This window comes from Portunus trituberculatus, chromosome 23 (assembly GCF_017591435.1).
Source record: "Portunus trituberculatus isolate SZX2019 chromosome 23, ASM1759143v1, whole genome shotgun sequence".
Classification (NCBI taxonomy): Eukaryota; Metazoa; Arthropoda; class Malacostraca; order Decapoda; family Portunidae; genus Portunus; species Portunus trituberculatus.
The window spans coordinates 2,440,001-2,455,000 of NC_059277.1; the positions used below are offsets into that span (position 1 = coordinate 2,440,001).

The window sequence follows — 15,000 nt, forward strand, 5'->3', positions numbered from 1 at the left end:
TACACTGGAGTTACTTGAGTCAGTGAGTTTAGTTCATCTCACCGCATTCCCGCCTCACTGCAGTCATTTGTCTTTAGGAGTATTGTTGTTGTTGTTATTGTTGTTGTTGTTGTTGTTGTTGTTGTGGTTGTGGTTGTGGTGGTGGTCTCATTCCCCGTTTCTCGGTTTTTCTTCGTTTGTGTTTGGTTTGATGTGGTGTCGGCTTTGTGTGTGTGTGTGTGTGTGTGTGTGTGTGTGTGTGTGTGTGTGTGTGTGTGTGTGTGTGTGTGTTTGTGTTTGTTTTCGTATACTTCGTTTCCATTTTCCTCCTTTCTGTCTCTCTCTTTCTCTTTTTCCTCGTCCTCCTCCACCTCCTCGTCTTCCTTCTCCTCTTGCCCCTCCTGCAACTTCCATTCAAGTATTTTCCTCCTCAGTAATTCTGTTCATTTTCTTATCTCGTGTTGTGTGTCTTCTATATCAATGTTATTTTGCCCATCACTATATTCTTTCTATCTCTCTCATTGAAGTTCCGAAGTAAACACCCTCAATTTTGTGGCTCTAATAATGAAATAAGATTATGACTCGATCCAGGCCTTCATTTGTTTACTCTCTGTTTACTTTCTGTTTCCCTTGTGTTGGTCCTTCAGGTAGCAATACGTGTGGTTGTGTGTGAGTGGTAGCAAACAGTAGTTCATTCGTCGTTACGTTATAAGAGAAACTAATAGAAAAACATACATTTTATGGGATTTGGTGCTGTGTTATTCTTTGCTGGTAGTCTCTCTTTACTGTGAGGGAATATGTGATTGTCTTCCGGATTAAGAAATAGAGTAATGAGTGAAAGTAATATGTAAATGGTCGAAGGGAGACAAAGATAAGTGCAATGTTGGAAAATTACCATGATATAAAACTGGTAATTGTAAGTATTTTTCTTTGTCTGGTAATGAAATAGAATAAGTATAGCTAATGAATATAGAGTTGAAAGAAGATGAGTGAGTTTAAAAAGATTTACTATAATGTGTAATACCCATAATAACAACTATATTTATGGCATGGTAATGAAGTAGAATAATAAGAGTTGCTAATGAATAAATGACCAAAAAGAAGAAGAAGGGTGTCTTTATGAGATTTGCCACAATGTTATTTTTGAAGTCTAGCTTATGATACTAAAACACTCTTTTGTGTCAGTTGAGTGTTGTATCATCACTTCCTATAATACCTAATATTTTCTCAGCTTTTTTTCTTTTTTTGATAGACAACGAATAGAATCAATACACAATCATTACATACAAATAGCAGATGAGAGAAAAATCTGTTACAAATTGCCCTCCGTTTTATTCTGAACTCTCCTTTCGTTTATGATATTTCAGATAATAGCATGTAATATTTTGCCATTTTTTGATAGGCCACAAAAGATAAGATTCATTTCTTACATAAAAATAATAAATGGAAGGGAAGTCAGTTGAAAATCGTCTGGTTTATTCGGTACTCGATCGTGAATATCAGAACAGGGACTGAGAGTGATGAGTTTCCTCCTTGCCCTCCTTTCCACAACCTCCACCTCATTCAGTCACTCATTGGCAAGGGGAGAGGATACATGGTCGCCCTTGTTGTTGTTCTTGTTTATATTGTTGTTGTTGTTATTGTTGGACGTATGGCCCGTTGTAAATAATGATATGCTAAGTCAGTGTGAGGCCACGGGTCGATAAGGAAAAGAAGGAAGAAGAGGAGGAGTGAAAGAAAGAGGACGAAGAGGAGAAGAAGAAAGAGAAGAGGCAAGATAGTTAGGGAGGGATAGATGTGAGGGGATGTTGCTGTCTCCCTCCACTGCTCCCCCTTCTCCTTTTCCTCCTCCTTTTCTTCTTCATCCTCCTCCTCTTTCTCCTCCCAAGCTGTCTAAACTGTCCCGTGGTGTACACACAGTCTGTCTTGTGCTCTATCAAGAAGACTATGATATACTTAAAGGGACACTCTTACATTATGCTACTTTATTCTCCTCCTCCTCCTCCTCCTCCTCCTTCTCCTTCTCCTTCTCCTCCTCCTCCTCCTCCTCCTCCTCCTCCTCCTCCTCCTATTGCTTTTCCTCCTGCTGCTGCTTCTGATGTCAATATTGTTTTCCTCTCCTTCTTCATCTCACTTTTATTTTATTTCTTTTTAACCAGTGAAATTCTATCATTCTTTCATGTCATATTCTTTCCCCCTCCTCCTCCTCCTCTTCTTCCTCCTTCTCCTCCTCCTCCTCCTCCTCCTCCACTTATTTATGTCCGCCGCCTTCAGTCTTACTTATCATGCGTTGTTTATTTAACCGACGTGAATACTCTGTGAATATTTGGTTATTCCTCCTCCTCCTCCTCCTCCTCCTCCTCCTCCTCCTCCTCCTCCTCCTTCTGCTCCTTCTTCTTCTCTGTTCTTCGTCGTCGCTCCCATCAACTTAAATCTGCATGAGAAATATAAAGAGAAAGATGAGAAGAACAAAAAGAAGGAAGAGCAGGAGGAGGAGGAGGAAGAGGAGGAGGAAGAAGGAGAAGAAGAAGAAGAAGAAGAAGAAGAAGAAGAAGAAGAAGAAGAAGAGGAAGAAGAAGAAGGAAGAGGAGGGGGAGGAATGCGAAGACAAGCACATCGAAGGCTTTTCCTCGCGACAAACACACACACACACACACACACACACACACACACACACACACACACACACACACATCTTTAAGTCTGTCCTTGGCAAAGTGTCTTCGGCGTCAAGGATAATAATCAGTATGCTCAGGAAGAGAAGAAAAGAGGAGAAGGAGGAGGAGGAGGAGGAGGAGGAGGAGGAGGAGGAGGAGGAGGAGGAGGAGGAGGAGGAGGAGGAGGTGTGGTAAGGAAAGCAAGACGAAAATAAAAATCAAATATATATATAGAAAGGTATGTTAACTTTGAATGAAGGAGATTGGAAAGAGACAGAGAGAATAAAAAAAAAAAGAGGATGAGTAGGAGAAGAAGAAGGAAGAGGAGGAGGAGGAGGAGGAGGAGGAAGAAGAGGAGGAAGAGGAGAAGCAGGGAGTGGAGATGTAAGGGAAATCGGACGAAAAGAAAAAAAGAAACGGATGAAGAATGAAAATATATTAAATGCATATCAAGGAGAAAAAAAAAAGAAATGAAGGAAAACAGAAGAAGAAGAGGAAAGTGGGAGAAGAGGAGAACGAAGAAAATAGAAGAAAACGAAGGAAAAAATAAAATGAATTAAACATAAGAAAAAAATATTAACAGAAGATTATGAAAGAGAAAATAAAAACCCAAGATTCGAATGATCTCTTCCTTCTTTCCCTTCCTTCCCTCCCACCTTTCTCCCTTCCCTATCCTTCCCTTTCCCTCTCCCCCCCTCCTGGCTGTCCGAGGTTAATCCCTGATGAGCCGTCAGTAATCCCAGGATTTTCTAGACACACTTTTTGATCTCTTGTTTCTCTTGTTATTGAGTCAAATTCCCTGCTGGTTCTCCTCCTCCTCCTCCTCCTCCTCCTCCTCCTCCTCCTCCTCCTCCTCCTCCTCCTCTTCCTCCTCGCTGTCGTCGTCTTTCTTCCCCTGTTCTTTTCCTCAATATTTCTTAGATGAATTTTGCATTGTTCTCTCTCTCTCTCTCTCTCTCTCTCTCTCTCTCTCTCTCTCTCTCTCTCTCTCTCTCTCTCTCTCTCTCTCTCTCTCTCTCTCTCTCTCTCTCTCTCTCTCTCTCTCTCTCTCTCTCTCTCTCTCTCTCTCTCCGCTTGATAAAGTAAATGCAAATAGTTTATTCAAGTGATGAGTGTGTGTGTGTGTGTGTGTGTGTGTGTGTGTGTGTGTGTGTGTAACGTACATTATCATGAATTTTAGTTATATTAGTGCTTTGGTATTTACTACTACTATTACTACTACTACTACTACTACTATTACAAAACTATTACTACTGCTTCTACTACTACTACTACTACTACTACTACTACTACTACTACTACTACTACTACTACTACTACTACTACTACTCTACTACTACTACTACTACTACTACTACTACTACTACTACTACTACTGCTACTTCTATTTCTTACTATTACTACTACTACTACTACTACTACTACTACATATGAGAATAACAAAAATAATAATAATAATAATAATAATAATAATAATAATAATAATAATAATAATAATAATAATAATAATAATAATATGCGGCAGCGAGTCATTGTAAAGCCACAGTAAAGTAAGAGACTGGATGAGATAAGTTCATAAAGAGAGTCCACACTTCTATCTTTACACTTTACTGAGTTGAACATTCCTAGGCAGCCTTTTGCGTCCCCTGTGTGTGTGTGTGTGTGTGTGTGTGTGTGTGTGTGTGTGTGTGTGTGTGTGTGTGTGTGTGTCCTCGATGGTAAAGTAACAGCGGCGGCGCGAGGACGAGAGGCACACAACCCATTGGCTCAGTAAGTCAGGCTTATCCAAAAACTGATGTGCAAGATATACACCCTTAACTTGCACGCCCCTTGTGGCTCAGGAGGAACAGGAGGAGGAGGAGGAGGAGGAGGAGGAGGAGGAGGAGAGGGAGGAGGAGAAGACGAAGAAAAAGAGGCAGTAAGGAAAGAGGAGGAGACCCGATTATATTATTATTTTATTAATTTTTGAAAGATTTCTTTATCATTTTCATTTATTTATTTTATTTATACATTTATTTATTCTATTTTCTTGCTGGCATCCATTTCAGCAGGACGACAAGGAAGCGATGTCTGAGCCTCGCGTGGGCGAGGACGAGGAGCAGCCGCCCTCGTCCCCCACACGTCCGTCCCGCGACACTCGGCTCAGTGAAGTCAGGGATTTTATATGATTTAGTGACCGTAAAGATGTTATCCGACTATCAATAAATAGCGGTGATTCATGGCCGCGGTATATGGCCATGGCGAATATGGAGAAGGCGAGGGGCAGGCGAGGGGCATGGCTGCAGACAGCTATGCCCGATTCATGCTCCAGCGTAGCGTCCCTCGCCCTTCCCGTCCCTCGCCACCCACGCCACTTGGGTCTCGCTCTGAATCTCGCTCCGCCCACCGCCCGAGACTCGAGACCTGAGCTGCCCCGGCGAGACCAACGGTGGAAGGGCTGGCGGCGTCTCGGTTTATCAGGTCCGCAGTGGCGCTAAAGTCGGGTTGCGAGAAGGGCGCGTCCGTGTATCGAGGTTGAGTCGTATTTATGGGGCTGCGGATGGGAAGATGGTGGAGCGATAAGGCCACAGTAGTGTTGTCATGTAGAGGAGGTGCTAATATTTCATGTTTGTGTGTGTAGCCGCCTGATCAGCCACTTCTATCACGGGCCCCTCGCTGCGCCGCGCCACGCTCGCCGCCACGCAAACCTTCCCGTAAGCTTCGTCCGCCTTGCATTCTCGCGTCGCCCCTCTCTGTGTCCTCCTCCTTCCCTCCCTTCTCCTGCAATTACCCCAAACGCTCACCTAACCTTACATTTTATGAATAGAAAGGTCCCACAAGTCCCATACGTTGGTGTGCCTCGTGTAGAGGTCGGTGGAGGCGGCCTGGGCTGGTTGTGTGTGAGCGGTCGTGTGTGGAAGAGGCGAAGTGGAAGGAGACGGGAGTAAAATTCTGCCTCTCTGCATGGCGTCCTGAACATAAATAACCGAGGTGGTGGTATCTGCTCCTGATCGCCGCCACTCCCGGCATGGGCTCTCTCCTCTCCCTCCCCCTTCTCGCTCTCTCCACGTCGGCTCTGACAAGGCGCTACCTATACTGGGCTTTCAATCACGGCGCCGCCCAGGTCAGCCCACTGCGCCCCCGCCACCAGTGCCCCAGGCCGGCTGCACCCCAGTCCCGCCGGCCACTGCCTTCTCAAGCAAGTCCTCTCTGTCTACGCCAAAATTATGCTGCCGGGGAATGGTTTGGGGAGGACACGTGATGGTGCGGTGATGTCCCGGGGTTGCCACACGGACTCTGGCCTGACGACACCACCTCCACCAGTAAGGCGGCATGTAACTCGACCTCCACAGACGTATAGCCAACGCGGTATATAAAGTTTCAGCCACATTTTCACCACAGAAGCGTCAATTGTCCGACCCTCACGACCGGAAAGTTTTGGAGACGTGTCCGAAAGCGTGCGAGGCAGCGTGGTGAGGCAGAGGTGTGAGTGGCTGTCAGTCTGGGATGCCGAGCCGGGCGGGGGGTCCACGGGCGGCACAAGTCACCGCCCCGACCTGCACAAGCACCACCTCTCCGCCGCCACTGCCGTCCCTCGCCCTCCCCTCGGTGCTTACGCCTCGACTATCGCAAGGGGAAGGTGTCTTCATGTTAACTATGCGACCTGCATCCTGCCAGCAGATCGCTGGTCACGACAGGTGTTGCAGCGCGGCACAGATCTGCTAAGCGGGGCCAAGCCTCCAGAGTCGAGCAGGCTAATAGTCGTTTGATTGGATCTTAATTTCGGCGCGGGCAGTACCGGGCGTCCCCAAAGTGTCCACTAAATATCCATAACCTGCAGGCCGCGGGGACAAGCGCTGCATCTGCCGCCGATTGGAATCTGGCGTGGGTGTTATTGGTGATCAATGGACCTGTTTCCCCGCCCATTAGGTTCAGGACGCGCCATAAATTGTTGCGCTGCGCCTCTCCGCTGGGACTCGCAAGATTCTTCTCTGCAGTGCTGCTCGCCACTGCTGGTAAATCATACTGCAGTTCCACCTCGCGCAGAAAACGAGCAACCGCACTGAGCATTGCACGCAGGCGTGACGGTGATTTTATGTACATTTTATCAGTGTTGAATATTTTTTTCCAGCGGTTGTCGAGCAGCCGTGACCTGCGGCTTGTCTTCGTCCACAGTACTCGTCTTTAATTTAAATTATGACGCCCCTCTCTCCTGCCCGTCCTCCGTGGGTGTCATTGTGGACGAAGTAATGATAGAGGTAATGGCTGAGGTCGGGAATCAGATTAGCGTATAAGGGAGGGTAGAGGCGAGAGTCAGTCGGGTCCGCGGCCGGGTGGCGGGGGGTCGGCCATATTGTGCCCCCGAGCGGCGCATGCGCGGCGGGGGGTCGGCGTCCCGCTGTTCTGAGCCACAAACGCCAGAAAAGCGCGCGAAACCCCGCTGCTAGTGTGCCTTTTTCCTGGGCTCCGACTCCGGGTGTCAAATGCGCAACAAGGAGACGATATAGTGCGGCGACAGAGTGTCGCGCGCGGCAACCCTCGCTGAGCACGACCTGTGCCTCCCGCAGGCCGACAACGCCCGGCTGGGCGAGGGTCTCCGCGCACATCTCCAGATCGTTATCAAGTCCGGCGTTGAAATCACCGGCGGAGCTGCTGGCGGCCTGGCGGTGGCCGCGCCGCCCTGGCAGGCTGGGAGCGGCGCGGCGGCCCGGCAGCCAGTGTTCTGCCGGGCATGTTTATTCGACGCGACCGGTGTTGCCTCCGTGAAATGGCCACGACTAGGCAGCCGGAGCCAAGCCGAGCCCTCAGTGACATCTTTTACTGCCTCGTAAAGCCCACAGGGGCGCCACGCTCCCCGCACCACCGCCGCCCAGCCTCCCTGGCCACCCCGCCGCCTCCTGCTGGCCTCACGCACCGGGAGGCCGCGCTGCCGCCTGCATGTTGATGTGAATAATGAGTATGTTCAGCGCTTGTTATGTATGTGTCGCTCTTTTTTTTTTTTTTTTTTCTTTTTCCTTCTTATTTTTTGGCCATTGTCCGCTCGGGGAGAAAACGTAAGATCTGTTTTCTCCTTTCTTGACCGGCCGTTGCCGCCGTGCACCTCGCCGGGATAGGCAGTGCTCATCGAAAACAGCAATAAAGGCGTGAAGGAATTTTTTTCTTATAGCATTTTGAAAGAAGACAGTCTAGAAAACACTGCACGTTCCTGGGCAGTTTATTTGTGTGACCCGAGATAAACATTTGAGGCTTGACTTCACTGACATACTGGCCAGAAAAAAAAAAGGTTGATTTGTAAATAAGAAGAAAAGACAGCATCTAACCCACGCCGGATCCTTCCATTCAACTTTGCTTTTCCTGTCCACACTGAAACATCCATTTCCCTCTCTACCTATCCACTCCTCTTTAATTTCCATTTATCCACCTATTCCTCCATTATATACTTCCTTTTCCATTAGCATTATATTGTTGACTTTATTCTGTTTTGTTCTTTCTCTTCCTGTTCATAAACATATCCATCTGTCATTCTTTTTTCTTTCAGCATCCATATTTTTTTCCACTCATACCTCACTTCCGTTCTTTTCCCTTTGCAATCTATCTCCCCTTCTAATGTCAGTTGCTATTATATTCTTTCTTGTTCTGCATCGTTCATATTTTCTATTCGTATTCGACAAGTTGGAGGAGAGAGAGAGAGAGAGAGAGAGAGAGAGAGAGAGAGAGAGAGAGAGAGAGAGAGAGAGAGAGATTTTGTAATTCGCCCATAATATTATGATTATAACTATTACCCTTTTCTTTTCTTCTTCTTCTTCTTCTTCTTCTTCTTCTTCTTCTTCTTCTTTTCTTTCTTCTTCTTGTTTTTTGTGTTTGGTTTGAACTGCATGTAATAATAAATAGTTAACTGGAAAAAACAAAAAAATGTTAATAACAATGATAATAATACAAACAAGAAGAAAACGCGAAGAAAAAGAAGAAGAAAAAGATAAGAATAAGAAAACGAAGAACAACAACAACAATAAAAAACAACAACCCTTAACAACATCTACTACTACTACTACTACTACTACCACCACCACCACGACACCACCACCACCAACGACACCAACAACAACAATTCATACAAGAAGTGGCGTTCCAGGAAAGTTGGTGGACTGACTCGTATGGGTGGTCTCATTACACGCCCATCCTCACGGCCATCCACGTCAGCCGTACATCCCTTCATCGTAGTGGCTCTTATCTAAATATAGGTCTGTAATGGGCGAGCTGGAGGCGGTGGGGGCAGAGCATGGCGGACAGGGAGAGAAATAGGTGGGTAGATGAGATAGGGAATTTTGCGAGGCCGTCCTGAAATAAAGTAGATGACAAAGAAAACGAAAGAAACAGAGAAAAGAAAATGGGAAAGAAATTAATGTTGTCGTTTCAGTTTTCGAGTGGTGATTTGGTTGATGATGATGATGGTGGTGGTGGTGATGAAGATGATGGACAAGTTAAATACGTCTTTCAAAATTCACTATCCAAAGAGAAAAGAAAACGGTGAAGAATTGAATGTTCTCTTTTTAGTTTCCAGGTGGTGATTTGGTTGATGATGATGAAGATGATGGTGGGGGTGGTGGCGGTAGTGGTGGTGGTGGTGGTGGTGGTGATGTTGAAATAGTTAGATACGTGTCTTTTAAAACCACTATTACAAAAAAAGAAAGGGAATTAATGGATGTTCATGTTTTAGTTATGCAGTTGTGTTAATTTGTTTGGTGATGGTGATGATGATGATGATAGTGATGATGAACTATTTAATATTTCTTTCAAAATCACTCTCCACAATAAAATGAAATATAGAATAAAGGTTCATGTTTTAATTTTGAAGTGGTGTTAATTTGGTTAATGATGATGACGACGAATACGATGAAGAAAATGATAAACAAATAAAATACTCCTCTCAAAACCACTGTTGGAAGAGAAAAACTAAAAAAAAACGAAGGTTCACGTTTTACTTCTGTAGCGGTGTTGATTTACTTGACGATGATGACGGTGGTGGTGGCGATGATGATGTTGGTCTAGCTAAGTACATGTCTTTCAAAATTACTATCTTTCATTTCTTGGTTTCGTGCATCACAACAAAGGAGAGTGATTGTGTGGCATTATTATCCTGTCATTAGAGTAATTTCAGCAATCCTGTATCATTAACAATCCTGTCCAAACATAAATTAAAAAGAAAAAGAAAAAGGCGGAGATTCATCCACAAATAGATTGGTAGATGACTGTAATAACGCAGGTAATTATGTCGTTAGCGCCGAGTCAATTAGGAAGCTTAAAGGAAGATTAGACACTTGTTCTGCTAGTGATGATAGGTGGAGGTAGTTTAGTATGCTGACCACGGTGACTGCCACGTGTCTGTTCGCTTGTTGCACCTTTCCTTTTTTTTATTTTTATTTTTTTTTTATTCTGGTGATGTTACTCTTTTTCTTATCTAATGGTATTGTTTTGCTTCATCTCTTGTCCTGTGTTATTGTTGCTCTTTTTCTTATCTAATGTTCTTGTTTTGCTTCATCTCTTATCCTGTGTTATTGCTCCAAACCCACTTATTATTTTTTTTTCTTATTCTATTGGTCTTTTTCCTCATTTGATTTTAGTGTGTGTTGCATTTCCTTAATTCATGTTATTACTTTATTATTTTTTCGCTCATTGTCCTTTTTTCCCTACAGCATTTTTCCTTATTTCCATATATTTTCCCTTATTGTCTTTCTTTTCAATGCGCATTTCCTTGTTTCATGTGACTCTTAAATACCTCCAAACGTGACATGGCAATTGACCAGTAAGCCGCTCACTTCACTCCTGCATAATGACAATACACACTTCATATTAGGAGCGTGTTCAGCCAGCCAGCCCTATCGCCCCTGCATTCCTGCGCCACACACGTTCTTCCGCAAACAATGACACAATCAAAGGCACGCGTATCCCCGTTTTCTTCCTCCATAAACTTTTGATTGACTCCAAAAAAAAATGTGGGTAAATTTTGTGTGTGTTGGGTGTGATATGTATCGTGAATGATGTCCTTGTATTCTCTCTCTCTCTCTCTCTCTCTCTCTCTCTCTCTCTCTCTCACTCATGTCTTTTTTTCCCTCCAAAGAATTACAGCGTGACGGTTTTTCTTCAGCGGAGTAAACGATCGTGGAGTAACTCAATTATGGCTCAATTCTCCTTTTTGGCTGTGCTTTTCTATTCTTTTCCTTTCAGAGGGAAGACTTTGGAATTTCAGGAAAGTTTGCCACTAAAAAAGTAAAAATAATTCTTTGTGTTCCGTATATGAGATGTATGTGTAATGTTCTCTATCTCTTTTTTCATCTCTTTACTTATATTTTTTGTTTATCTCATCTCCTGTTTCATTCTCTAGTGGCTCATATTTTTTTTCTTATTTCTAACCTCCTTGTTTACCTTTCTCTCCTCTTCTCTTCATCTCATCTCTCTCTTTTCCTTGTCTTTCTTCATCGTCATCTCTCACATACTCTTACCTTCAGACCTACCTTGTATAACAGTCACTTACTCTTAGTCTTCTTTCTCTCCTCTTTCACTTTCTCACTCTCCTCCCATCTTATATATCATTTGTAATCACAGTTTTACATGTTATTATTGTAAGCTGTTGTCAATGAAATATGTATCTATCTAACTATCTATCTATCTATTTATCTAACTATCTGTCTGTCTATCTATTTATCTATCTGTCTATCTATCTGTTTGCCTGTCTATCTATCTTCCCTCTCTCCACTTCAGGGACAAGACCAAGGCAAAGAGCAACTCCCTTTAACATCACTCTGGAATCTCTATTTTCCCTTAAAGTCTCTTCCACGTGGGTCTTTCTAGGGCGCCGAGAGACAAAGCGTGAACAGACCCTATGCCTCTCACCCCCCCCCCCTTTCAGCCCACTCAGTCCCCTAACCCCTCCACTCCCCTTCTCCGATCCCTCCACCCCGTCCCGCCGCCCGCCACCCCTCTGCCCCACGCGGAAAATCAAATTAGAATTAGTGGATCCAGTTTGCTAGGGTGAGGGAGGGTGAGGGAGTGGTGTTGGTGGGGTGAGGGAGGCATATTGATCTCGTGCCACCGGTTGAGGGAGGTGGGCTCTCTCTCTCTCTCTCTCTCTCTCTCTCTCTCTCTCTCTCTCTCTCTCGCTCTCTCTCTCTCTCTCTCTCTCTCTCTCTCTCTCGTTCTGGCTTAGCTCATATTTACAAAAGCTCTATGAGAAAAGAAGAAAAGATTAGAAATAATGAAATAAAAGGGAAAGAAAATTAGAGAAAAGCATTGTGAATATCAGCTCTCTCTCTCTCTCTCTCTCTCTCTCTCTCTCTCTCTCTCTCTCTCTCTCTCTCTCTCTCTCCCACCCTCACAAATGCACTCCATAACACTTTTTTTTTTTCCATACCATTCCACACAATATTTTCCCACGTGACGCCTCGCCTCGTATTACTCGCGCCACTCTCTTTAATTCACGTGACGGTCACCTCTGCTCATCTCACTACACCTATTGTCACGCCACTCCCTTCCCTTTCCTTCCCTTCCCATCCCTTCCCCTCTCGTCACATTATTTCGTTCACTGTCACGTTCGCTTCATCAATTATCATGTTGGCCTGTATCTCTGATTTTCCTCTTGAATTGCTCCCCTCTTTCGGAAAGGAGGAAGAGGAACAGGAGGAGGAGGAGGAGGAAGAGAAGGAGGAAGAGGACGATGACGACGAGGATTATTGATAAGTAATGAAGATGAATATGAAGAAGGGAAAGCAAGGTTGAATTAGAACTAAGAGGCCGAGCTAAAAGGACGAGGAACAGGAGAAGAAAGAGGAGATCATATGTATTAGAGGAATTGTAGCTAAGTAAAGGGATTCATGTGTAGGAAGAGAAGGAAAAGTAAGAATGGATAATAACTAGGAGGAAGAACCAAGAGGAGGAGGAGGAGGAGGAGGAAGAAGAAAAGAAGAAGAAGAAGAGAGAGAGAGAGAGAGAGAGAGGAGGAGGAGGAGTAGAGAAAGAGAAACTAGAGAAAGAATTAATATCTTCAATATATACATTGCAAATTGAAATGAAGTGATGTTGATTAGTAAATGAATACATAAATAAGAACGCAAAAGAGGAAGAGAAGGAGAAGCAAGACGATAAAAAAAGAGAAGTTAAAGAGGAGGAATAGAAATTAAGAACAAAAAAAAAAAAAGTAAGATTGATAAACGACGAGAGAGAGAGAGAGAGAGAGAGAGGTGTAGCAAGGGGGGAGAAGAGTAATAAGTATGATGGAGGGCCACAGCGGGGTCACGGAGGTGTTAATTAATACAGTGACGCCAGGTGCCTATTATCAGCCCCCACCTGTCAGGCACCCCGCCACCTTACCTGCCGCCGCCACCACCTCCACCTGTACTCCACGTTACTACACCCCACTGCCTGTCGCCCTCACCACCAGCGCCACCACCACTTCCACCTGTCCTCCACGTTACTACACACTACTACTCGCACAGGGACAGCTGGGAAATCGATACCCAAAGCGGATCACGAGCGATGTTCCAGGTGGCTGCGTCCCGGCCCTGCATCCACCAGAGCTGTGAGGAAATACTCGCGGTGTATTAGTAGATATTAAATCAATGAGGAAAGCTTAAACATGACTTATAGATGGTGATAACAGCGAGCATGTGGCGACGGTGGTGGTGATGATGATGATGATAGAGGGTACGGCCTGTAGTTGATGGTGTGGTGGTGGTGCTTATGGTGGTGGTGGTGTTGGCGGCAGTGGGAGGTTACATGACAGTGTCATGAATGATAGGAATTTTGGTTCTTAATGATGTCAGAGGTTCTTTCTTGATGCATGTGAGAGTGTCCCGATGAGGGCACAGGGTTCTCCTTGTTACGGCATGAGGCGTCACTCCATTCGTGTTGTTCATAGCTGCTCGCTAATACTATGCAGGAAATGTAATCCCAGTGTGTGGGCGGCGTGTAGGACTTGCTGCCCCACCGCCACGCCAGCAGCAGTGCGGCGCTGCACGCAAAGGCTTGGTGGCCGAAGCTCAGTATGCAGATGTGTCTTCCCGCTCCTCCCGAGGCGCGGGAAGACAATGTGCGGGTGATTATTAGTGTAATAAGCGCTGTAGGACGCACTCAGCTCTTCATGTGTCACTGCCCGGGGAGCGACGCCACTCGGCAGGTCACAGGAGGGGCCCGGCGGGAGGTTCTCCAGGCGAAGGTGACGCGCCTGGGTGCTTGGGGCCTGCACGACGCCGCGGTGACGGGAGCAGCTTTGTTTCGGTGTTGTGGGCACGGAGACTAACTTTTGAAAATCACTTCTGTGAATATTTAACAAGGAGAACTGCCATGTTTTTGATTGGTGTTAGTTTGTCCTTCCTTGTGGGGTGAGGGTCACGGGGTTTGCTTTTGTTACCATGTTTTGTCACCATTGTGTTTTTATTTCCTTTACCCAATATCATCCTTCCCTTTTTCCATCTCTAAAGTTAGCACCTCTTTCCTCTTTGACTGCCTCTTTCCTTTCCTTCTTCCCTTTTTCCGTTTTTTACATACTCCTGTTTCCCTTCTTCTCTCCCTCGAGTACTGAGTCCCTGTTCCCCACAGCGAGAGCGGGTGTCGCCTTCCCGCGGGGACAGCGTGGGCCTGTCGGTGGTGGCGTCACAGGGCTGCGGCGAGGTGTGCCAGGGGTGCCGGGACGTGATCGCCGACCGCTTCCTGCTGCGAGTCAACTCCCGCTCGTGGCACCAGACGTGCCTGCGGTGCTGCGTGTGCCAGCTGGCCCTCGACCGCCAGCCCTCCTGCTTCATCAGGGAGCACAACGTGTACTGCAAAACAGACTACACCAGGTGAGTCCAGGCGAGATTTGGGAGTCAGGAAGGGTCAGGGAGAGTGTTAGTACTGAGACAGAGGGACGAAAAAAGGAAACATTGGAAAGGAGGAAGTGTTAGTAAGTAAAAGAATGGTCGAAGGAGAGAGAGTGTTATCATATGATGAAGGAGCAATGAGAGAAGAGCGATGAGAGATGAAAGAGTGCAATGATCAATGATCGAGTGATAAGGAAGGTAAGGATGCTCCAGGGATGGAGATGTTGATAGGAGGAGGATTGCTGATGGGAGAAAGGTAGGAAGGAGTGAAGCAGGTGATGAGGTGAAGGAGAGGGAATACAAGAGGGAAGGATGCGGACAGAAGATACGTGGGAGAAGCACTGATGAAAGGAGAGTAGGAAGGAGTGAAGCAAGGTGATGAGGAACTGTGAAGAAGAGTAATAAGAGAAGAGTAGCAGGGAGTGAGCAGGCGAGGTGGGGAGTACATAAGGGAGTGGTAAGAAAGTGGTAATGCTGAGAGGAGTGGTGGGTAGTCAGAGCTCCTTGACGAGGCTCAGCAGGTGACTGGTGCT

General features: G+C 45.7%; 1 protein-coding gene across 1 annotated transcript in view; it reads left to right on the forward strand.

The window, feature by feature from the left end:
* LOC123507905 (LIM/homeobox protein Awh-like) overlaps positions 1 to 15,000 on the forward strand; it is a 60,483-nt gene that overhangs the window by 20,149 nt on the left and 25,334 nt on the right. Inside the window, exon 3 of the mRNA XM_045261211.1 lies at positions 14,208 to 14,449. Within this exon, the coding sequence (XP_045117146.1) occupies positions 14,208 to 14,449 (242 nt within the window). The remainder of the gene's footprint in view (positions 1 to 14,207; positions 14,450 to 15,000) is intronic.